Raw genomic sequence first — 25,293 nt, 5'->3', positions numbered from 1 at the left:
GGGGGTATGAATTAAAAGGAAACTTTTAGACTCAAACAGCCCAATACTGAAGAGTATTTTTCTCTGCACCAGAGAAAGATTTAGGATTCAAGTCACTGAAAATCAAAAATCTTAATCCCAGCTCTATTATATTTTTAGATTACAGATAAAGCTCATGCACAAATGCTGAGGGGAGCAACAGTAGTTTCCTGACATTTCATCTTAGAATTAGGCAGATTTAACCTCCCTGAAACATGTGAAGAACCACAGGCCTTCCCCTGTAAGGCTGGGCCTCTGACTGCAGAACATGAAGAAAGAGAATATCAGGACATAGCTCTTCTGTACCCAGACACAGGTGCCAAACAGAAAGAAGGAGAGGAACTAAGGAACAATGCAAGGGTCACTGAAATTCAGGAGTCAGACACTGTCTCTGAGATACCACTGGAGAAAGACTCAAATGCTACTTACTCCAATGAGTGTCCTTGCAGTTAGAGACTAGAAGCCCTGGAATGGAAGTCACTTCCAACGATAATGCTGAAGGGCAATACACTCACGTTGCATACATAAGGGATGTTTCATCAACTCAGGGATTATAGAGGATGCTGAATTATTTTTGCTGCCCAGAGTTGATTCATTTTCTTTGGTAGCCAATGCTGACTTTCCTTTGTGGAATTTCCTTTCCCTACTGTATGCATTCTTGGTAGAGCTATGAATCATAGAGTCCTATCCTACCAAGCTGAGGCGTAGCCATGTGACATATGCTCGTGCTTTCAAACTTTACTGTAGAGCAGTCACCTGGAAGACTTTAAACCACCCGTGCCAGATCTAGGACCAGATTAGATTAGGGAAGGGGCCATAGGATCTGCACTTCCAACAATTTTCCAGGTGCTACTAGTGGTGCTGCAGCTAGAACTATATAGAAAAACTACGCCCTTGCACTCTCCTTCAAACTGTGATTTGTGACAAAAAGATGAATGAGATTAATTCACTCATTCCAGCACTGGTCCTGACCGGGCAGCACCATGTCTACTGCCAGGATTTCTGGAAGCTTCCATCTTCCTAACCATTCCTAAGTCAGGTTCTAATTTAGATAATAATTCTTTTATAATATCCTTACATTACAATTTGCAGCTAGAACTCCCAAACCCTTAAAGGATAAAACTTGCAAGACTTGGTACTTTGTAGATAGTATTTTTCAATAAATATTTTTTCAACAAATATGAAGAGTTCACAAAACAGTTTTCCATGTTGAGAAGAGACAGCTTTATCTTATATCAAGATAAATCAAGAGTGGTCCAAGAAACACCGGCCCTGCTATGGAGTTCTTGCAGATAGAATAGTTTTGCCCCTCTAGTCCAATTTCATGGAGATCACCTTTACAGATATGCATTAATATTTAAGTGGCTCATTTATAATCTTATCTACTGTTTCTAACCTTCCTGGGACATGAAGCACTTTGAGCACTGGTAAACTCTTGGGGTCTTTCTCAACATGTGCGTGCACACTCAACATCAACAGTTTTGACATGCATTTAAGGATGGATCAGTTCTTTTTAAGACTCTGTGGGTATCAAGTCAGGGATCTCTGCTAGCAATTTATTTCATCCACTGATAGAAATGTGTTTGAAACCTCACTATTTTAGATGCCTTCTTGGAACTGCTTTATGGAGAATTTCTATTGTGATGACTGTGTACAATGGATAATTGGTCCTTTAAAAATTAACTTGCATAAAAATAGAATGTTAATGTTGCATAGCTCAAGTATATTAGTCTTCAATTATACACTTGTCCACACAACAAAATGTGTTCCAATATGTTTTCTAAGAAACACCTTAAAAATGACAATGTTGTCCCTCTTCAGGCAGGGAGCCAATCATCTTCTATTCAGACAGAGATTCTAGTGAGCTACCACATTTCTAACAAGATGATAAAAACTTCCTACTAGTCCAATTGACTTTTCTGCGTCTGACTTTCCATTTTTACCTGAGTACCTTCCTTATACTGCTGAGCCTGAAGTAAGTTTTACACCAAACTTATTAAAAATATGCATTTCAAACAAATAACATGCACAGAAAGTAAGCTAAAAGAGAGGTAATCCAAATATACATGAAGAGTTCTGAGTCTTTTTTAATATTCTAAGTTACTTTTGGATTGTGAGAAGAGAAGAAACCTTTAAAATGGAATGTACTGTATTTCAAGGATGTTCAGTGTTAGTGCTACATTACTTATTGTTTCCTTAATAAGTGCCCCTGTTGGGTTTGGACACACACAAACACATTTCTTGGCCTTTGAGTAGGCACACATGTTCTTATCAGGTGGTTTTATCTCATCTTCTGCATACTGTGGGTTGATAATCAGCAGTATTATTCTCATTTGTTGGCACAAAGCCCTAAACCAAACTTTTGAACTTTAAGAATGGACCTGTGGGTTACCTGGTATAATTAACTTGAGGCATTCAATCCAGAAATATTTAAATTTATATTATGGGCTTCACTTTGTAGTAAGTAAAGATTCCCTAGGAGTGATTTGTGTTGCTTAATGTAATTTATATTCTAGGAAATTCGAATACTGACATATGTCTTCTCTCCAATTTTTTCACCTCAGTGTTCAGTCTCTGTGAACTCATGTAAACTGTCTTAAGGGCTTTTGGATAAGATATTACATAAAAATGAAATAAAATAGAAGACGACGTTATTACTACCAGCCTATATTAATAAATAATAACTATAGTGAGCTTGGAGCATTTTAATTATCTACACTAGATAAATATAAGATTTATATAAAATTTTAAACTACTCAGATTTTTCTCAATTGAGTTAATAAATAGTATGGGCAATCAAGCCCTTAAAAAATCTGTATGCTAAAGTTAAAGGTACTGATTTGTTTGGTATTTACATATATAAAATTAGAAAGTAATCTCTTCCTTTTCTGAAAAACAGGATATGTTTCTATAATTCTACCTCAGTTATCATTTGTTTCAGGATTTCATACCAGAAAGGTTAGATACTTTCATCTTCCCACAGAAATTGCTGTAGCAATGAAAGCTGTACTTTGATAGAATTAAAAAAGTACAAATAAATCATGCGGTAGGAAACTGGTCATAGAGCAAAATGATTTCTTTCAGTTTGCTAGGAAGTAAGAAATTTACCTCAGTGACCCAACTCATTTGAACTTAGATAACAGATTGAAAATATGAATAACCCTGCTCCAGGGATTAGAATATGGGAGGCAGCAACCATCATCATCACGTTGTTATTTATATGTGTTTTTCAGAAATGCAATAGCACCTGACCCAGATGTCCATTTGATCAACAATTACCCACCTATCTATCCATTTCTCCTTCTACCCATCCTTACATCCATCCATCTTTCCTTTCATTCATGCACTTAGCCCAACTCTGAAGAGTTTCAGGGTGGAGAAAACATATTAAAAGAGAGCACTCTCCAGGCTGGGGATTTAGCTCAGCGGCACAGCGCCTGCCTGGCAAGTGCAAGGTCGTGAGTTTGATTCCCGGTACCAGAAAAAAAAAAACAAACGAACAAAAAAAGAGCGCACTCTCCATATTTTACATAGGAGCTCTGAAGTGGAAAGCTATTGAAAAATCAATTTTATATGCTTCTAAGAAATAGTTGCAATAAATGAAATAAAAAAATTATGGGTATTTTTAAGAAACGGGAAGCTGTCCAAGAAAGAATGAAATTCACTTCAAGATTTACTGAATACTTACAATGCACTCCATGTTTTGTAAATTACAAATACAAGTAAGAACTAGATCTTACCCAGTTAAAGACTTATAATCTACTGGCCAAAGGGGATCCATACAGGGCCAAGCTAACCATAATGTGTGATAATTACGTGTGAAAACTCACATCCACCTGGCTCCACCTCCACAACATGCAGTATGCTCTTCTCCATTTTATTACTTTACCCTAAATCAAGCCTCCTCTTATTCCTGGGTTGACAATAAGTTGCCTTTTGCTGATGCATCCTTCCTTTTTACCTTCAACACATTTTCCTTTCTGCAACCAGAGTTAACTTTTGATAAGATAGTGTCATTCTCACACTTGGAAAGCTCAAATGACTGAGGAAACCAAATTAGATAAGGAAAAGGCCCCGCAAGGACCCAGGTGAGATGGCTGGCTGAATAACCTACATACTGTTAGGTGACACCTTTGACATAAAGAAACCACAAGAATGAAATAGGAGAGGGCACAGCTTTGCCCACTGAGCTTCAGGAAGGCATCCATGGAATGTTACAAAGCTAGACATTTAGGATTAAGTTGTGGTTTTCCAGATTCAGGAGGAAACAGATTCCAGCCAGAAGAAAGTGTAGGGGCATAAAGGAAGAATGCAATGAGAGTTCTGTTTCTTTATCCTTTCTTTAAAAAATTATTCAAAAGGCAATGGATATGCACTCTTGCTCTTTATCATGATAGTGTTAAATAGCATTCTTACAATAAAAGAAAGCTACTGCTTCTTCCTATCTTAAACAGATTGGAAAGAAAGGCAACAGTAGTAAGTAATGATATTGCAGTTTTTGACAATTGCACTGTATTTTTTCCTTGAGTTTTGAATGAGTCCAAGGACAGAGCACAGACTGGGATCTGGATAAAGACATGTGGGAGTTGGGGGCCTGGGTGAGAAATGCTATGTGGACAAAAAGATGTGGAATATATAGATACACCCAATAAACAAAACACTTCAATTGTGCATGCATGTAATTTTGTCAGTTCTAAGAACAAACTGATTTGAAGTGGATTCCAATAACTTGCAATTCAGATTCATTACTCAGCATTCCTTATCTAAACCAAAACACTGACAAAGTGTTTCTTAAAGTATCCCTAACTTACATAATCCATAAAAATTGCATGTGAAATATAGATTTAAGAAGCATGGGGTCATCTGCAATACTTAGTGTATACAATTTATCATTGATTTCTTTAAAATAATATTAGGGTAAAATTTACTACTTAAGGTTTAAATAATATTACACTGAGTTTATTGGTCTAAAACAAAGGTCTGTGCAGTCCCTTCCTTTTGGTCAATTCTTGTTAGTCTATGTCTGAACAACACCGTGAAAAAAAGCGATAATATTAAAAATTATATCAATAGCATTGGATACCTTTTTCCAAGAACCTGTGTAGAAGCAGCTACAGTACATAATAATATACATTATCTTATGCTTAACATTGCAACTAAAGTCCACCTGGACAAAGAGAAGGGTACAAAAGAATGTGAGAGAAACACAGTGGGGCAGAATGATAAATTATTTGTTCCAAGAAAATCATGTCTTTCTCTGCTTGCCAGAAAAGACCAGTTTCTACAGTCTACCTCTAGCCAAGATCTTATGTTAAGCAAATGCCACTCAACCAAGTGACTAACCCTGCAAATTAAGGATTGCTGTCCTCATTTCATAAAGAATGAAGACCCAGGGAGTAGATAGCTTGTTAACACCATACAGTTAGGTAAGTAGCAGACCCAAGGTTTGACCCATGTCTTTCAGACTGCAAAGCTTTGCTCTGTCCACATACTAAAATAAAGCAAATAAAATTTATATTGAACTTCATCTGACACAGAGCATAATGTGAATAGCAATTAGTATGCTGCATGCCAAATAGGCATAAATAATTCATGTGAATAATGATACAAATACACAGAAACTTAAACTGTCTTGCGGTTAATAAGGGACGCTGTGTAGCTATGCAGTGGGGGTAGCCGATGTCATGTGGTAAAGAGGACATCATTTTGATGCCTTCTGTGGGCCAAATAAAAGCTCTTAAATTGTAAAGACTCTTCATCTGATCATCTTCATGTTTAAATCCTCAGCTTAACCTTCTCATAGGGCATGGGAGCTAGGGGCAAATGGACTGTTTTCTGTAACCAGGTACAAGCACAAGCAGAATGCAGGAAGGCTAGGAAAGCCCAAGAGGAGTCTCCACTCTCTGAGACAACTGCACACATGCCCCAGGATAGTCTTCCCTCTAAAAACAATGATCTGCCTCCAATATCCACATCTTTAAAGGGAGAGGGATGGTTCTCTGTCTGAGAAAGAACTAACGTCAGGCTTTCTTGTTTTTATGATTAGATATGAGTTTCACCACTAAAACAATTAAAATAAAGGAACAAAGACTGACTCTCACTTCTTACCTATGCAGTCTTTCTGTACAGATGATGCTTTTTGTTCTCTTCACTTTGTTCCACTCCGTGTCTCTGCCTATGAGATGCATGTCTTATGGAGGAGCTGCTGTCCTGTTCCCTGGGACTGAGACAGTATTTTTTCTCTGTGCTTCTTGCTGATTTATAAATGGCCTCATCAGAGACAGGATGGAAATGTCCAGGGTCCTCACTCCATGAAACTTACATGAATGGTCTCAAAGGTGATTCTTGAGATTGCCCCTTTTACCTTTTAAATGGGTTCCCTTATAGAAAAATTATATGAGCACCTTATTATATAACCTATCCCACTGTAATTGATGGTCTCGTTTTCCACATTGTAAACATATATGGGTTCCTTGGGTGTTGATGTTTCTTACTGATTTGTTCATTCCTAGTACTGCCCGCACTTCCCAGCACTGGATAAAGACATGACAAAGCAAGCAGGGGTCAAGGACAATGATAGTGTATCCACTAAACACTCATGTCCTTAAGGGATAGTATCATACATGTTGTGCTTCTAAGTTCAGTGGTTAAAAGTAGCTTAAAGTATATGTAGTAAAAGATTTGTTGAGATGTCAGCTGTGTAGCTAAGGGTAGATTAAATGAAGCTCATTGAACTTTCACACTTACCAAAAACTGGGAGGAAGGAGACGCTTACCTGAGTGGGTGTAGGTGAGGGGTTGGTAACAGGAAGGCTCTCTAGGTACTGGGGATCATTGGAAGCAGATAGGGAATGGAGCATCATTTTGAACAGTACAAAAATAGACTCAACTCTGATCCTAGAGGTGTCATAAAGGGGAAGCACTGGGAAAGGATGGAGACGGAAACTATATGGCCAAGAGCTGGATCCGAGTAAATGCCACCCGCCTGACTTGCTAGGCCATCAAAGATCCCCTAGCTACATCACTGAGCCTGTGGCCACTCAGAGGGTCAGTGACCAAAATACCAAGTAGTCCTGGCTCTGACACTGTTGTCCTGGTGACTAGAAAATATTTAGATTCTGGCTGTTAAGTATCATTTAATTCCCCAATGTTTCACAAACACAAAAGAGAAACACAAAGTTGGGGGCATTTTCTGAGAACTAAAACTCCTAAATGGAGCCTCTCATGAAAGCTGGATGAAACAAATGTAGAATTGCATGTAAATTTTATTTAAAGTATAGTGTCGATACAGCATAATTCACCATTTGTGGTGCACAATTTTGTGAACTCCAACAAAGAAATGCATTTGTGTAACTACTGTCACAATCAAGAGAACACTCTGCCCTCCCCAGAAGCTATGTCTGGCTTTCCAGAATCTTCCCTCTTTCTCCCAATCAAAGCCTTCAGCAAGAAGCCCTTGCTTTCAAGACTGCTTTCTGCCCTTAAAGCTGTTCGTTTTCCAAGACCATCACATAAATGGGATCATATAGCATATAATGCTCATTGTCCTTTAAAGCTGTTAAGTATATGCAAAAATGCATTAAGAATTGCCTAATATATTTTAAAAGCTTTATCTGGATTATGGCTATTTATATTTGGAAAAAAATCTTTGTCCTTTCTTTCTTTAAAGAGTACTTAAATATCTATAGTATTAAATGCTGCATAGAACATTGGAAACAATTTTAATGCGTTTAATTAGAAGTAATGGGCCATTTTTTGACTTTTTTTGAACTGAGGCTATTGTAATAAAATATTTACTATTATAAGCAGTAACATTCAAATGAAAGCCCTTATTTTTTAAAGTAATTGGCTAATGTGTTTCAAGTACCACTAAGTGATAGAATAAAGCTACACACTCTCTGAAATATGCCAACTGGCTATTTCTTCTCGCAAACCCTGCCTATTCATATTCTCAGGAGTCTTTTTCAATTTTACTTTGCTTAAAGGAGACAAAAGATCCAATTTTAATTGGTCTTTTTCTGAAAACACATGGATTTAATGAATAAATAAATGGAATAATACTAAAACATTAACACCTAGTAAATACTGTTAGATGCTCAAAACACAGAGTATTTCTGTTTATTCAGAAAAAATTCCCAAAGGGAGAACAAAAAAATATAATAGTTTATCCAATGATAAATGATGCAAATTCAAAATTTAAAAAATCCAGAAATATCTTTACTCAATACCTGATGCTAAAGATTTTGAAATTTAGAATATTTTTAGCACCAGAGACTTAAACTGACCTTTATTAATAAATCAATTACTACATGAGATTTAAAAAGCAAACACCTATTAACAATTTGAATGTCTATGAATTTCCAGGGTAAAATGTATGCCCTCTGCCACGTAAGGATATCTACCTTCTTAGAATAATTGTGTCCTCAGCCCATGGGTCAGCTACTGTGGCAATGTTTGTTATGCCTGAATTTCTATCTGTAGGCTAGGTCTTTTTCCTAAGTTCCCAATTCATATGAGTAACTTCTGTATCCATGTGAGTGAGTGTGTGTGTGTTTGTGTGTGTGTTTGTGTGTGTGTTCATTGGGCTATTCAAATTCAACCAATCTCATATTGAAATCAGCACAGCTGTTCTCATCCTGCCCCTTCTGTGAGGTTCCCTGTCACGTAAAGTGGGTCTATCAGTATCCCTGATGCTTAAGCTGGAAATCTAGGATTCATCCCTCATGCCTGTATTCTCTTCAAATCACGCATCTAATCACCCATTGAGGTCTTAAGCTCCTAAAGCCTTCTTTCCATTCCCACTGCCCTTTCTTTAGCTCTGGCTATGTGGCTCTCTTATTCAGACTGTGGATTGCTGCTAGCTAGGATTCTTGCATTTGGCCTCCCCTACTCCAACCCACCCACTCTCACCACAGCCTTCCCGCTGAAAGATCTTGTAATCCTGCTAATGTGACATTATTCTGCTGTTTTTATTCTGTTGTTTCCCTGTGCCTGTATCTGGTTTGTAAAGTCACTGCCAATGAGATCCTGGCTCATCTTTACAACTTGACCATCTCTGCCCATTCCTCTCCTATGGCACTTCATGCTGGAGGTGCCCTGAACATTCCAGTAACTTAAATACTGTGATGATCTGAATGCTTGCTGCAGAACTCCTGCTCAGAGTAATACCCACGGTGGTGGAATTAAAAGGTGGAGCTGTGGAAGGAGAGGTTAAGCCGTGTTTGCTCCACTCTTAGGAATGGAATGAGTGTCTTTAAGAAGATGTTGAAGGGACTTGATTTGTCTCTTCTGCCATATAAGAATACAGCAACAAAACATCATTTATGGTGCTTGCGTGTGAACTCCTACCTGATTCCAACTCTACTGGCACCTTGAACTTAATACTTTCTTGGTTCCAGAACTGTGAGAAATAAATTTCTATTATTTGTACATTTTGCAGTCTAAGGTATTTTGTTCAGCAGCTCAAAAAGACTGCAATACTCATGCGTGCTTGCCACTGTGTCTTTGGACACATTTTCTTCAGTCTGGAGTATCATCCTGCAACCCCTGGTCACGTTACAAGTTCTTTTATCAATATTCCATTCTCCAGAAAGCTTGCTCAGCACCCTAACCGGAGAGGGAGTCTTCTCTGGCTATCTCTGTACTGTACCTTGCCGATGCAGTTCTGCTGTAACTGCTCCAGATTACCTGTCTTATCTGTGTATTTTTTAAACAAATTTTCTAAACAACCAAATGGGCATCTTTGATTGAAAGCAAATACCGAGTGCCTGGCATACAGCAGTTACTCAAAATATTTTCCAGTGACTGCATGAGAACTTAATTCCAAGTGCTCAGGAATCACTATTTGCACCGTAAGCCCTGTTATCTATTTAGAGCAGCTTTTCTAAGACCTTTGTTGGGCAGTAATCCATTTATAACCTTAGCTTAAAATGTTCTTCATACTTAAAAGCAGCAACTCTTTTTTGAGACAGTTCAGGTGTATTGAGACAATTTAGGCGTATCACTGACTTAGATCCAATTACCATGACTTATTTATAATTCCAAAGCTGTTATTGTGCTGATATAGAAACTTATACAAGAAATAGATTGTAATTATTCAAACATATTTTACAATTTATATAGTACTTATATTTATCAGTTGATACACCTCTTAAAAAGAATTTAACTCTTGGATTGTTTGGTTTGATTTGAAGTTGAATGATAATAAATAATAGAATATTTGCTTAATCAAAACATATTTGCTACAGAAGCCCTATGCTATGTTAGAGAAAGTTTTCCTATTTACCCTATGTTTTTTATCCACTGACAAATCAAAGTTTATTTACCAAAACAAAACCAAAAGTACCCTCAAACTAGCTAACTAAAATGGGACAGAAATTTCTAATCTTGTCATAAATGTCGCACCAAATTTGTCCCTTACTTTTTTCTTCTCAAAGGCATTGATAAATTCATTTGTCCCCAAAATGAGATTTATATTTGCAATTTCTAAATTGGAGCAATCTATGACTAAACAGCAGCAATAAATCTACCATTTAACATGTTTCCCCGTTTTGGCTGAAGTCTGCAAACCAAGTCAAGAGGGAAAGATATGGGGCTTTGCCTGCCAACTGATGGCTGCGCCTGCTCTGATTTCCCATGGACTTGGAGAAGATTCAAATCCACAACTTGTTCCATAATTGCTTCTAGCAGGCTTCTCCCTGAGCATCAAGACCCTGGATCATCACCGGTTTTGCTGTCCAAAGAGATAAAAACTAAATCCAAACCATAATCCTAGGAAAGACTAGAGGACTACAGACCCTCCGTGTAAGCATGCTTCTGCCTCCTAACTTCCAAAAGCATGCTTCTGCCTCCTAACTATCCAAAAGCTTCCTTAGTATCCAAAAGGGAGAAGTTGAAATACCGCATGCAAAGTGGAGGAGCCTGAAAGGGGCTGAGACCTGGCTTTCACTGAGATACTGCTGGAGTGGCAGCCATTTTCCCCTCTATCCTTCTTACCAGATTCCCAGTGTTTTTTATTAGGCACACAGCTATCCAGAGGGAAAAAACCAACAAACAATAAACAAAACAAAACAAAAGCATACTTCCACCCTGTTTTGTCATGTATCCAGGGCACTAGTTTATAATCAGTAAGGTATCAGGAAGAATGTGACAAGAATATGGAATCCTTATGTCTGCCTTCCTCCTTGTATTGCCTTGGTTATCACTAGGACAGTGTGACTCAGGCAGCCATCTTGTTTTATGAGGTGAGGATGTTGGGGCCACCAGATAGCAGAGCTCTTCTCCCTGAAGGACACAGTTAGTCTTGAATGTCTACCTTCAGAAAGACCAGTAAGCCACGGAACACCTAACCAGCACACAAAAATCCTTTGATCTATCTCAGTTGTTATTACTTTCACCATTTAATTTTTTTTTTTTGTTTTTTTTGTTTTTTTTGTTTTTCTCCGGTACCGGGAACCGAACTCACGACCTTGCGCTTGCCAGGCAGGCGCTTTTGCCGCTGAGCTAAATCCCCAGCCCCTTCACCATTTAATTTTTAATATAACCTCATTCTTACTGATTGGTATATGTACAAATATAAGGCACTATGCTAAATGCTTACCTTAAGGCAAATAGGTATGATAGTATTATTTCTATTTAATAAATGAAAAAAGTAAGGTTCAGATATAACACAAAAGTGGCTAAGCAGACCAAAGAACTAAGTAGCCAAATCAGAATTATCTGTTTAGATTCTGGAACCTACAGTGTTTTTCCTTAACCATCACTGTATTATGTGGGGTAAACTTCTGGTGTGGCTCACTTATGCTAAATCTCTTATTTTTCTTATCCTCTTATAAAACTAAGATTAAAGTCCGCTGGCTACTATGTGTAATCCTGCGAGGACAAGTGGGTTTATTATTGTGCAAAGCATCGAAGTCCCCAGAAAGCAGTCATCATTTAATTCTATGTATGCAAACAAAACGATTTCAAATGTACACACAAAAAATCAGCAGTTGTATAGGAAGACAACTTCTACCATAGTCAAAAGTAACCAGTTTGCATCATAAATCCATACTTGTTTAAACTGTTCTATAAAAATCAAGCTTCAGATCACCAATTTTCTGTTCCAGAAATCTGTTCTCTGCAGCCTCACATTTGGCTGGATAGTGTTTCACTGTTCTGTTCGCAGGTTCCTCTTGTCCTCCTGCTGTGCTTTTAACGAAGGTGTCTCACCTCGAAGAATGAAGAAATTGCATGTTGTGTTGTCACAACCAACTCATATAAAAACAGCTCTGGGCCTATCATCTAAAAGCAAATCCACCTTGTCATATGCAGTATGACTTCATGATTCTAAAAGAGCAAACACACATAACGTGGGCTAAGCTTGTACAGTTTGCTTCTCTCTCATTTCCAAAAGAAGTGCTTGGGACTGTTGACTTCAAAGCTTGAGAGCACCTCACATCATCTGGGGTGCTGTACAAAACAAGGGCCACCCAAAGAGCTGACTGGTTCTGTTCTAGAGCAGGACAGACATGGTTCCAGTTCTGAATCTGTGACCTTAGGCAAAATAACACGATCCCTCTAAACTTTGGTCTCTGCATTGGTTACATAGAAGTTTACGGGAGATAATTTGTGTAGAGCTTGGTATTAAGTTTCCTATTGCTGCTGTAAGAAATTATGACAGACTTAGAAAACTAAGCCTAAATACACAGGGCAGTAGAAAAATTGAGAGAACATTTAAAATTTCTTTCATGACCTGGGAACATAGCTCAGCAGCACAGCACCTGCCTGGCCAACATGAGGTCTTGAGTTCGATTTCTGGTACAAAAAAATACAGTAAAATTTCTTTGGTATGTATTTATGATTCACAGTGATTACATTATTGTGGGATATTGGGATAAACAAATAATATATATCTTGCATCTTGATCCTTTTTACTTCCCTTCTCCTCTCTCCACTCAAAAATGTATAACACTACAAGATATGTGGCCATTATTTCTCCTCAAAATACTCCCCTCACTTTACACGTACTTCTCCCATTATTCTTGCCACTTTCTGAAGTACCTCTGGAATTCCTCTTTTGTGAGTGTCTTTTTTGTGGCTGCCCCAATGTGGTTAATCCATCCAAAATGTTTGCCCCTCATTGTCATTTTGACCTTGGGGAAAATCCAGAAGTCTCATAGTGCCAGATACTGTGAATAAGGTGGATCTGTACATACGGTAATGTTTTTCTGTGCTTTCTGCTGGAGGGCACTCAGCAGAAGCATTCACTGTACATTTTACCAGACCTCATCATAAAAATATATATGAAGCGGTGAGAACCATAGGTAACTGTTTGAATTGCAAGTATTTCGAGGGGAATTCATGCAGCCTCTTTTACTGTAATTTTTTAAATTTAAACATGCACTGTATCTTTTGACCATTCTTGGTGAATTCCTTTTCTTTCAGTGCAGTCCAGGTCTCACTGGCTTACCATCAAGGAACTGACAGAGCTACCCTTGTTCTGAAGGCTACTGGCAAATTATAGCTCCTTGAGGTTATGGGACTGAGGAAGTCCTCATTTCATAAATTTAGTGCAGCTTCCACAATCTTCAAAGCCAGCAACACCACCAAGGTCCCTGCCATGCTTCATGGACCTCCTGCTGCTTCTTTTTTGATCACACCTCTCTGGCTATTCCCTCCACCTTCCTCTTTCTCTTTGAAGGGCTCAGGTGAGTAATATCGGCCCCCTCACACAGGCAGGTTATGCTGTCTTACATTTGACTAATTATCAACCTTTAATCTACATTCAGCTTTAATCACCTTTGCCACTTAATGTAACATGGCCACAGGTGTCCAGGGTAAGAACATGGTTTCGGGGGCTATTATTTTGCCCTCACAAGCCCTGAGCATAACATTTGTAAGATGAAAGTATTTAATAAATAGGAATTATAGCCAGTGCCTATGATTATTTTTTACCAGGTACTGATTTAAGCACTTTATGAATATTTATATATTTTATCCATGTAATCATCTCGACATGAGATATAAACCATTATCATCATCCCCATTATCAAATAAAGAAATGAGGCATAGAGAAGTGAGGCACATCACTGAGCGGGTGAAAGGTAGAGTGAAAATCTGAACACTGGAAGCAAGGTTCCAGAATCTATGCTTTAAGTAAGCTCTATTCCGCCTCTTCATTTCATTGTGAAGATAATCAGAATACTGGGGGTGAAGTTTTGCTTAAATTAACTTAATAATAATCCACCACCTGCAGACCAACTTTGCTTAAATTAAATATCAATAGTGCTAAGTAATTTCAGGATAGGAGGACCGCAATTTTAGTATTTCCTTTGCATGTGGCTTTCAGTTTATTATCTTCTCTTTATCCTGGGATGTTAACCCGCATCTGGGGACAATTTTATTTTTCTGGTTGAATCTTGCAAGAGGACTGGGAAGGAAATACTTGCTATAAGAAGAAATTATCAGGGCTGGGGATTTAGCTCAGCGGCACAGCGCCTGCCTGGCAAGAGCAAGGTCGTGTGTTTGATTCCTAGTATTGGAAGAAAAACAAAACAAACGAACAAAAAAAAAAAAGAAGAAGAAATTATCTGTACATAGAAGTTAGGTAGGCACATCTCTATTGTTAGATTTCAAAGACTGATTACTGTCATAGTGACAATACTGTAAAACAAAGATACTACTAATTTGATTCCTAAATACCTCACACCTCCTGAGATACTGCTCTGTGGCATTTCTTCCGGAAATCCTACTGTGACTATTTGAAAGTTAAGGTAAGGAAACCACCACAGTTCAGAGGATAGAACCACACATCTCGGAGGAGATACCTTTCATGCTCCTGCACTGCTGTGTCTCCTTTCTTCCAGGAGGACAGCGCCCTGGGGGAAGCTCTGGGTTTGCAGTCCAGGCTCACCAGGCTGCCCACCTGCACCCGGACCAGGTTTCTCATTGGGTTCTTTGAAAAATCGGGAGCAGAGGCTGAAAAGGAAAAAAAAAAAAGAATGAGAGTTGGGATCATGGGCTTCCTGAAAGTTGGATTTTTTTCTTTAAAATGGAAAGGTCATCTGTATGACCATTTTACTATTATGCTTGGCCTGGTGGGTGCTGGGGCTTGATCTACTGTGCAGCATACACAGATTTCAGGGCCAGAAAAGAGCTTCATGCTACAGAATTTGGGGCAAGTTCTACATTTTGAGACAATTTCTTTATATAAGAATTTTTAGTGTTTACTATGAAGATCAAAAATAGCTCCCAGATGAATTTCTTAGAGGAAATCACTTAGCATAGAATGACTATAAAAGTTTATGTCCTATGAAGACAGGGAGATCAGCTTGCTCTCTGTTGCCCTCTGGGCTCCAGCATGTGGTGTGGAGCCTGGCACTTGGCAGACGCTCAGCAAAGGATCACAGAAAGAAGGCCGAATATGGAACTAATAGTCTCACTAAAACGATGTACCAAGTTCTATTATAAAATTTTCGTATGATTGAATTTAACTTCCCGTGTGGGGAAGGGACATATAATGTGAATACTATACTACATGTCATAATGTTGCATTAAATACTGTAACATGCAGAAAACATGATGTCTTCCAATAATGCATGAGGTACCAATTCTGAAACAACACCTGAATGGTCAGGATATATAATAATGTATTACTGGAATGCAATAATAGGTTTATCAGAAAACACTTTCTGTTTTATTACACATGTAGAAAAAAAGTTAAGAACCTAGTAGATTTTACCAGATATCTAATGCTCTTTTATTAAAAATCCCAGAGAATACAATATATTGTTTTGGTAAGTTGACATCTTATAATAAGAAATAGCTATGATTTCCATATGATTATGGAAAAGAAGACACATTATCCAGAAGTTGTTGGTCTTACAAATCAGACCCTAGAAAATTAATTTTTTCTGAAACAAAAACCTATTTGTATTTGAATAAAATCTTTTAAAAACATATCCTATCCTTTTTCCTTCACATAACCCCACACAGTACACTGAGTATGAATCCAACCATTCAGAAGATGAATAAACTATGGCTCCTTTGGTTCACTTACTACAAAACAACAGTGCACTTGGACTTAAAGTGTGGGAACAAATCCACTTCCATTTTTTTCGTAACCACCTGCTTCTCTGTGACAGAGAGTGGGATCCAGATTTCCACTGATGATGCTTCCTTCACAGGCATCATTCCTGGTATGGATGATCCATTTCTAACTTTCAGATACCGGGGACAAGACACTGATTTTCCATACAACTAGGGATTCTCAGCTTCTCTTAACACTTTGGGCTGGATAATCATTCACTGTGCGAGGCTCTTTGCATTTTGGAAAGTCTGGCAGCCTCTCTGGCTTCCACTTACAATACGCTAATATCACACAAGGGACCCTTCCTCTCCGATCCTCTAGCTATGACAAAAAAAATCCAGATGTTTCCAAATACATACACTGGGGAAAAAACCGATTTCAGTTGAGGATCACTGAATTAAAATCCAGCAGTCAGGGCCTTATACTGTGTTGGCCCTATGGACCGGGTGAACAATTGGTAAATACCCAATTTGGCTTACATGAGACCAATAACATGCAGGACAGTGAGTTCTCTTTGAGTCATTAAAACAGCCACTTTTCCCAGTAAATTAACTATGGTAACAAGCTAAATATCTTGAAAACCATTATATAGAACCTTATAAGAGCTGTGTGAGTCCTGCCAGGATCAAGTTACGCTAAAATCCAAATTGTCTAATTTAATTACGAGGACCAATGAATTTTTCCCCCAATCCCTTTTCCCACTCTCCTATCCGTCCTTTTCTGTGTTATGCGACCCTATACTATTTTGGTTGAATTTTTAATCTTCTGCAACCTGAGTGTTCTTCAAGACAATTGCCCTAAACCTGATGGAAAATTTTCTTTCTTCTTCTATACCCAAGTTAGAAGAACAAGAAGACAATTCATAATTTTAAGTAATAGAGGATTAATTAGAGCTTCACCATGATCAGCATTTGATGCTTCTACCAGGGTTAATAAAGACAAATACAAATCCTTTTGAATCAAACATTCTAAATTCAAATACTGGTATCTGCCTTCATAGGCCAGAGAACACCAATGTCACTTATGCTTTTGAGGAGCAAATCTTAGTCGATAACATTGGACCTGGATAAAGATATGTTAGCTGAACTTTCTTCCATCTATGGATTTACTTCAACTTTTGGACCTTAACTCTGGACACAACTGCTGCTTTTGTTTAGAAATAAACAGTGTGCCTTTATTAGAAATGCTGAATAATCATGTTGTTATACTGTAATGTTATTAGACGTAGGAATCTAATATGCAAAGTAAACATGATAGCTTCTGGCAACAGTGGAGGATTATGGGAAAATGAAGATGTGAACAGAGAAAATCAGTCTTACCAACAACCTTCAGCTCAGCACTGGAATAGATGAGACCATGTTTGTTTTCTGCTATGCACTGGAACATGCCAGAATCGGTCACATTTAGGTTTGATATTGTAAGAGCACCATTCTCTATCTGTATTCTCTCCTAGGCAATAACAAAAATGCCTTGCATATGAACATTTTAGAAGAAAAACGAATACAACTGAATCTCATGCAATAAGACACGAGATTTCTACATTTTCCTCCGGGTGTTCAGTGCTCTGACGTGAAATTTAACCGTTATTTCTTTGAAATGTGAAAGACACTTTGGAACTATGAATAAACATCACTCCACCCCAAAGTATATAAGTAAGACAAGTGTCAGAGCAGCAGGTAAAGTACGGTAGCCATTTAATTTTTTGTGTATGGTTAAAATTTCCAATTTTAAAAAATATGAACTAGATTTCCAGCCTATCAACTAGAGGTATTTTCAATACACAATTTTTACAATCATGCAATTTGAACACATTATAGATTTAGTGCATTAAAAAAGATTCTGGGAAACATACATATGTACAAGGGGTTTTAGGAGTATGAATGGTTATGTATAGAAATGTAAAGGAACATAATTGACTTAGTACACAAAAAAAGTCAAAATTGCATGGTTTGAGAGGGAAAGTCATTTAGAAAATAACTATTCATGTAACAAGGTAACCAAGTAATATATATATTTTTTCTCTAGAGGACATGCTAAGTTGTCAAACAGGGAAAGGAAATTACCTTCTACGTTTGATTAAAGTATAGACTTTTCTGGTTTTAGTACCAAGAAACAGTACATTAGTTTGTAACTAACTTCCCCAAACCACATTTACCCAATGAAATGCAATGTTGAGAAGACTTTATTGGCAGACTGGGTATGGGTTTTTATGTTATAATCTCTTAGCACTGCTTAGGTAAAAATAAAACTGTACAAACTCAATTGTTTACTTTGGTACTAGGAACCAAAGTAAGCATTTACTTAACATGAAGCAGGTAGAGAGAAACTGGCCTAGCACATTATCTTACCTCTAACACCAGGGCTTCTCCATTTTTTAGCCATCGGTAGGAGGGTTTGGGTTTCCCACTTGCTCGACATTCCCAGTAAAGACTGTCCTCCACAGCCATTTCCATATCTTTTATGAATTGAACCCAATGAGGCTTTGCTGTAATGTAAGAAAAGGAATTCAGACAATCTAGCAAATAAAAAATAAAGACTCTATCCAAGTAAATAAAAATAAATGTAAAACTGCAAGTGATAGATTAAAGTTAGCAGAGAGACTAGAATGGTATTTATTTCAGTATTGACTAAGCGGACTATGAAACATCTCTACACTTGCAGTCTGTCATGTCCTAAGCAAAACTTGCTATGCTTTCTTCATTTTGAAGTTTGGAGCACTGGGTGATATTCCTCAGGTATCTATTAATAGGTAGCAATGAAGGTACAAAATTGATTTTTATTCCAAGTATAGTTTTGGGTAATGAGACCACAATTGGTGACATTCTAACAACTTGAGTGACAGCAAACGCTCCTCTTAATTAAAAACTAAATATTAACATTCATAGGAGAGAAACTTCTAAAGCTAAGGAAAAAGATATTTCCTTCAAGTCAGAAATAACTCTTAATTAAATACAAACCAGTGAGTCTCTTACAAACCTCTGAGTGAAATAAAAGGAAAGCAGCCAAAGATGGATAAATTGGTTTAATGTGAACCATATGAGTTTTTTTGAACAGAAAAAGAAGTAACTGATGCTACTTCAAATTATGTATGTAAATCAGTTGGAGCAAGTCGATTAATCATTTTCACTTATATTTTACAAAGTATTTGAAAAATTCTTTTTGCAGATGAAAGCAACGTTCCACTTCCAATGAAAGCCACTCAATATACACAATATATTCAGCCAAGTCTCAGCTTGTGTTTTAGATCCAAAACTGGGAGGTGAGATGTCTTACTGGCTTCACATTGCATTATGCATGTGGTGTGTACCGTGGGATTCACATTTGCATCCTCCATATGGGGAAACAGTTTATCTATTTCTATTTAATTGTAACTATGGGAAGATGTGTCTTTGCATTTCTGTCCCATAAAATTGCTTCTCTTGTAAATGAAAGTGAACTGAAACCATGAGTATTTAGCTTTTACTGAAAGTGTACGGGTCTAAGTCTTTCCTTTTTTGTTTTATTTTGTTTTTTTACTAAAAACTATTTGGTCAAAACAAAGAATAGTTCAGTTCTGGTACCTCTATCTATTTTATATTAAAACATATTTTCCGCTTTCAGGTATTATTAGCCTATGATGCAATGAAACTGCAAACACATTTACACACGAAACTCTGACGGAGACCCGAGTTCCTCATAAAAATTGTTAGGAATTTTTCTTATCCAAACAGGAAGATATTGTGCTGGATTAAGTTAAATCTAAGATTATAACAGCAACATTAATCATGATTTCCTTCTTTATCCATTACATGAGATCCAAATATTTTCTTGGACCATTTTTACATGGGATATTAGAGCAGATAGCCAGAGAACTATATGGAATTTATTGAAAATACTACAATTAAGCAGAAATTATACAGCAAGCTGAGGAAACTCTATGTCATTAATATCTACTTTATTTCTTGGGTACAAATTATATCTACCAAACTGACTGAACCAAAAGTCTACCTCCTTTACTAAGTATTGCAAAAGCTGTTGATTTTCTATTCTGCACTAAATTCCTTTCATCTTTAGTCCACCAATAACTTCAGTTTTTCTTTCTGTTATCTTGTCTTATATCACTTCCTATTATCTATAAATAGGGAAACTTGATCATATACTCTATTGCAATGGGAGGTTTCAAACTATCTAATCCAATTTCTCTTTTCCAGAGGCTGGTTTTGGATTGAACACATAGCCAATATGATTTGAAAAGAAGAACGCTAGATGTTTTGGAGAAAGGAAGAATGAATAACACTTGATGTGCTAGACATTGCTGGTGGTCATTTTATCTAATAGTGGAAATAATATGTAGAAAGGGGAAAGCTGATAGATCAGTGCAGAAACAAGAAAAAATAGAAACAGTCATGGACTGATGAAAAAGTACTTGAAGGTCAATTTAATTTCGGCTTTCTCATCACGAGGCATATCCTTGCTCATTATTTATGCAGGTATGCTGTCACATTGAAACATTAATACACTTGGAATAGACTGCTCTTGCTCTGGAAGGGATCAGGTATGCTCATAGAGAAATGTAGTGGAATATAATAGAATATAATAGACAGTTTAGTTAGTTAGCCTATCAGAAAAAATAACCTAAAATAGAGCTGGTTGGATAAAAAGAAAATAGCACACACACATTGAGCTAATTCAAGTCATGCAGCTAGTTAAAATTAGAAATGTAAAAAGAAAACACAGGATAAAAGATAAAAGATTAGCATAGGAATGGAGCGAGAAGGACCCGTCTGCCTAAGAAGGTTCTTATACAGAGTATTCTGTGCTATTTGACAGCTCCTCCCTATCTCAGGACTGAACATTAGAAATGCAAAATAACCAGCTTCCTTTGAACTTGCCCAGCTAAGTAACTGATTAAAAAAAAAACAAAAAACAACTCTACAAATTCTACTGAACTCTGTTTATCTCTGTAAGTCCAAAACAAAGAAAGTATGGTGCCAATTCCACTTCCAGGACCCCCTCCTGGTGAGCATCCCCCAAGAACTACTTTCTACTTAGTATTTCCAATAAACACTCTTTTGACTTCTCTTTCTCTTCATGATTTCATTCTTCAACTAAGAGAAGAACATAATCACATTTATTGGATGTATTGCTCAATTTGTACAAAATTAATTGCTGTGGAAAGAAGTAGGCTAGTGGCTAAGAAAATGTTACTTGCTTTGTGGGGTCTTAGAGCTGACAGACACACAAATTCACTGCTTACTTCTCTACCAATATTATTTTTTCCCTATCTTCCCAACAAGCCACAGACCTTGACTTTCCCCAGTGGGACACTTCCCCATATGCTAAACTAATCACATCACAACATAGGAGAGTTACAGAATGATTCATGCTCATATGCTTATCTGCATTTTGTTCTTGACAGAGCTAAAAACTTACATTCACATAACAAGAATTAATCTTGACAGAGATAATACAGGCCTCACACTTTTGAGCGGTTCATAATAGGTCCTATGATTTCAATAATTGTCTTTGTAAACATTTTCCTCCCTGTAACGTTTGTGTGTGCTATATGAATTTGTATTGCAAACTGTACCAATTTCCAGTCTCTAAAATAAATAAACTATAATGTAATTTGCCTTTCACAAATTGGTGAACTCCCAGTAGTTTTACAATGTTTCAAATGATTAAACTGGAAATACGTATTCAGTGAGCTTACATTTTCATGTATTTTACAGGTACACTTCGTAAAATCAGATTATTTATACTCTCTAAATACGTTTTCATCAAACCTAGTGGTTTGTTTTTAAATATAAGGCATTTGAAAACAAATTTTGGAAAGAAAAAAAGAACATAATTCTTCTACAAATAGACTCCAAATGAAGGCAACATTGTTATCTTTCTATTTGGCCACATTTTATATCAGTATCAAGTATCATTTTCTTTTCTCTTTTGGTTTTTCTCCGGTACCGGGAACCGAACTCACGACCTTGTGCTTACCAGGCAGGCGCTTTTGCCACTGAGCTAAATCCCCAGCCCCGTACATTGTTATCTTTCTTTACCCAAATTATGCAGTACATCAAATAAATGTGATTACATATTAAAAGCAACAAATAGAGCACAGATACATTATTTGAAGGGATAGAATAATACTGAATAACTCAACCCAATCTTGAGTTTATTTGCTTTGACTAATACAGAAATTATAACTTCTACCTACCAGGGAGATTTTTCCTGCTTAGTAAAGGTAGTAATGTTATAAAACTACCTTTCCTAGAAGAGAGGATACACAGAAAAGATCTCTAATGTGCTTAAGCATGTGAAAGGTTAATCTTAGAAAAAAAGTATGAAATATTTATGATTCATTTTCAGATAGAAAAGCAATATGTCTCTAACGTTGTTGAAAAGTTTTCTTTCTTTTTAATTCCTCCCTCTTAGGATAAATGCTTACACTCACTGAACAAAAGGAGAACAAAACAAGTAAAAACTAAATTGAAATTCTGCCCTAATCACTCTCCCACCCCCAAATAATCAGTGTTTCCTAGATGTGGGAGCAAAAGTTACAAATTCAACTCGCCCAGAGGGGATGCTTACCATAGTAAGTGAGACGCCCTCTGGCTACATTCTTTCCTCGGGAATTCTCAGCAATGCATTCATAGGACCCAGCGTCCTCCTGCTGGAAAGCGGGGATCTCCAGCACCCCACTGAACTTCCTCAACTTGATTTTGGCTGGAAATGGCATCCCATCACTTCTTCTCCAATTAATCTGAGGCACAGGGCTAAGAGGAAAGTTGTCACATTGTCTTCTGTTATTTGGAAGCATTTATGTCTTGACAAAGTGTTTGTCAAGATAGAGAAAAAGCAGTAGTTTAACTGTGTAACACCTCCAGTTGTCAATTACATAAACATGACACAAAGATTTAACTCTTCCATTTGATATTTTAGCATATTTAAACCTTTAAATTGATATTTTAATACAATATGCTGAGCATTTTCTTGAGTCAATTCATGAATTACAGAAAAAAAAGCTTAATACATACCACCATTCTAGAATATAACAAATGAACAGGAAAAAGAAAAATAACACCAATTTACTTTATGAAATTAATCAGGCATGGCCATTTTCTCCAAATTGGCTTCCTCCAACCTGCACTGCAGATGCACTTTTAGTACATTTTAGAAAGTGAAGAAAGGACACCTCTCAAAACTTGCCCTGCTATCTTACAGCAGCCTAACATTAGAGCATATCGAGTGTGACAAAACTTACTTTCCAAGGGCAAAACACTCCAATTTCACAGTTGCACCTTTAGCTGCTGGCAGAGTTTCTGGAAACTGGACTTCTATTTTGGGTTCATATTCACCCATCACACCTGTGATTCACAATACAGAGGTAATACTGTTAATGTTTCCATTGAAATTGCCTTCTTGTCTTAAAACTTTCTTTTTCTTTTTTTCTTTCTTCCGGGAACTGAATTCATGACCTTGTGTTTGCCAGGCAGGCGCTGTGCTGCTGAGCTAAATCCCCAGCGCCATGTTTTAAAATTTTCTTTGCTCAATTTTTTTTGGTTTGTTTGTTTTTTATTTTTTAAGACAAGATTCTGCTATGCTGCCCAGGTTGGTCCTGAACTAGCAACCTTCCTGCCTTAGCCTCCTAAATACTTGGATTATAGACCTAAATCACCATACTTGTCTATTTATTCCATTTTGAACCAGCATCTTCTAGTGATGTAAATTACTCACTGATGCTAACAGGGATCAAATGTGAACATTAATAAACATCTAAGAAGAAAAAAAAAATAAACATCTAAGAACTTTGGATTTGCTAATTCTGAAGTAGTCCTAAGTTATCTGGTAGAGAGCATTTCTACTAAAACCTCTATGGCTTTCCCATTATATAAAATGGTAAGACTGTTGAAACTCTGTGTTCAGTTTGGACATTTCTAGTCAAAATGAAACATACAATGACTTCGTAAAATTTCCCATGGAACAAAAGCTACATTAGGGAATTTACTTAATTTATTTAATGGTACCCTGGTAGCACCGACACGGACACACTTTAATCTTAAAGTTATTAAATGGTTCCCTGGTGTCAACAAACAGTGACTTTATAAATGGGAAAGGTCAGACACAATTATAACTGACAGGAAAGAGGTATTCTGAAACTTCGTGGTTCTGGCATTGTGCTGTATCAGGTACAGTTTAGTTTAAATGGGTCAACTACTCAGGCTTACAAATTGGCTTCCTCTGTAACTTATAAACCCCTCTCACACAGCCATCTCTGTGTTGCTGTGACAGATTTTTTTATCTAGTTTCTTTTTAGTGATACTTTTTAGCCTATAACAAACTTTTCAGGGTTTTCAGGGTTTTAATTTCACTTCAAGCTGACAAAGGTCAGGACCAGTGACTTCACGGAAGGGACGGGAATGCAGCCCGGGGGGCAGGCTCTGAGGGGTCTCTGCGGTCACTGTCTTGAAATTCTTAATCATTTCTGAACAAGAAAGTGAGTCCTTGTTTCCATTTTGTATTGGTCCCTGCAAATTATAAACGTGGTCTGGGGTAAAGATTATGGTTATAGAATCACCTTTAAGTGTTTCATTAGCACATGTTTGCTGTGCATAATATTCACTCTCATCCTCATCACCTTCATGCCCCACCCCTCCGCTAATTTCACTTCACTGAGGGAGGGCTTTCAGTGTGCATGATGTATTTTGGTCACAGTCATTCCTTCTCTTCCTTGCTTTGCCCCTCTCCCCCTTCTCCTCTTTCTCTTCTTCCCTCCTTCTTGTCTAATGAAGAAAGAAAGGAAGCAATAATTCTTCCAAATATATTTTCACTCGGTTTTGCCTGTACCCACAACACCATTTGTACCAAGAATTATCCTTGAAGACATTCCATACCATCAGAACGCAGCATCAAAGGAGTTGGAGAGCCTAGGACTCTGGCGTTTGTCACCATACTTGTAACCACACACGTGTAATTTCCCACATCAGACGGCTCCACCTTTGCTATGTAGAGGTGCCCTGTCTCTTGAGAGACAAATCTCCGACTATCTTCTTCAACAAACGATGGATATTCATTGAAGATCCAAGCATAGGATAATTCTACCCAAATTTGGAAGAGAGAAAGAAATTCCATTATTCAGGCTTTCCATAGGAGATCAGAAATAAACACAATTACCTTTGCTTTGAATACCCGGTATTTTGTTGCTGGTCATGAGAAGAGCAGGTAGGTGGT

At 37.3% G+C, this 25,293-nt stretch overlaps 1 protein-coding gene across 1 annotated transcript in view; it reads right to left on the bottom strand.

Moving 5' to 3' along the window:
- The window catches only part of Cntn3 (contactin 3 (plasmacytoma associated)), a 319,768-nt gene that overhangs the window by 64,625 nt on the left and 229,850 nt on the right, over positions 1–25,293 (bottom strand). Inside the window, exons 6-11 of the mRNA XM_005383763.2 lie at positions 24,957–25,160; positions 23,327–23,429; positions 22,654–22,838; positions 18,435–18,571; positions 17,406–17,535; positions 14,825–14,975 (exon numbers count right to left, since the gene is read on the bottom strand). Coding sequence (XP_005383820.1) covers positions 14,825–14,975; positions 17,406–17,535; positions 18,435–18,571; positions 22,654–22,838; positions 23,327–23,429; positions 24,957–25,160 — 910 coding nt within the window. The remainder of the gene's footprint in view (positions 1–14,824; positions 14,976–17,405; positions 17,536–18,434; positions 18,572–22,653; positions 22,839–23,326; positions 23,430–24,956; positions 25,161–25,293) is intronic.

This window comes from Chinchilla lanigera, unplaced genomic scaffold (assembly GCF_000276665.1).
Source record: "Chinchilla lanigera isolate Chin_1 unplaced genomic scaffold, ChiLan1.0 scaffold00020, whole genome shotgun sequence".
In the NCBI taxonomy this organism is placed as follows: domain Eukaryota; kingdom Metazoa; phylum Chordata; class Mammalia; order Rodentia; family Chinchillidae; genus Chinchilla; species Chinchilla lanigera.
The sequence above is the reverse complement of the archived record's forward strand: the minus strand, read 5'-3'. Positions and strand labels throughout refer to the sequence as shown.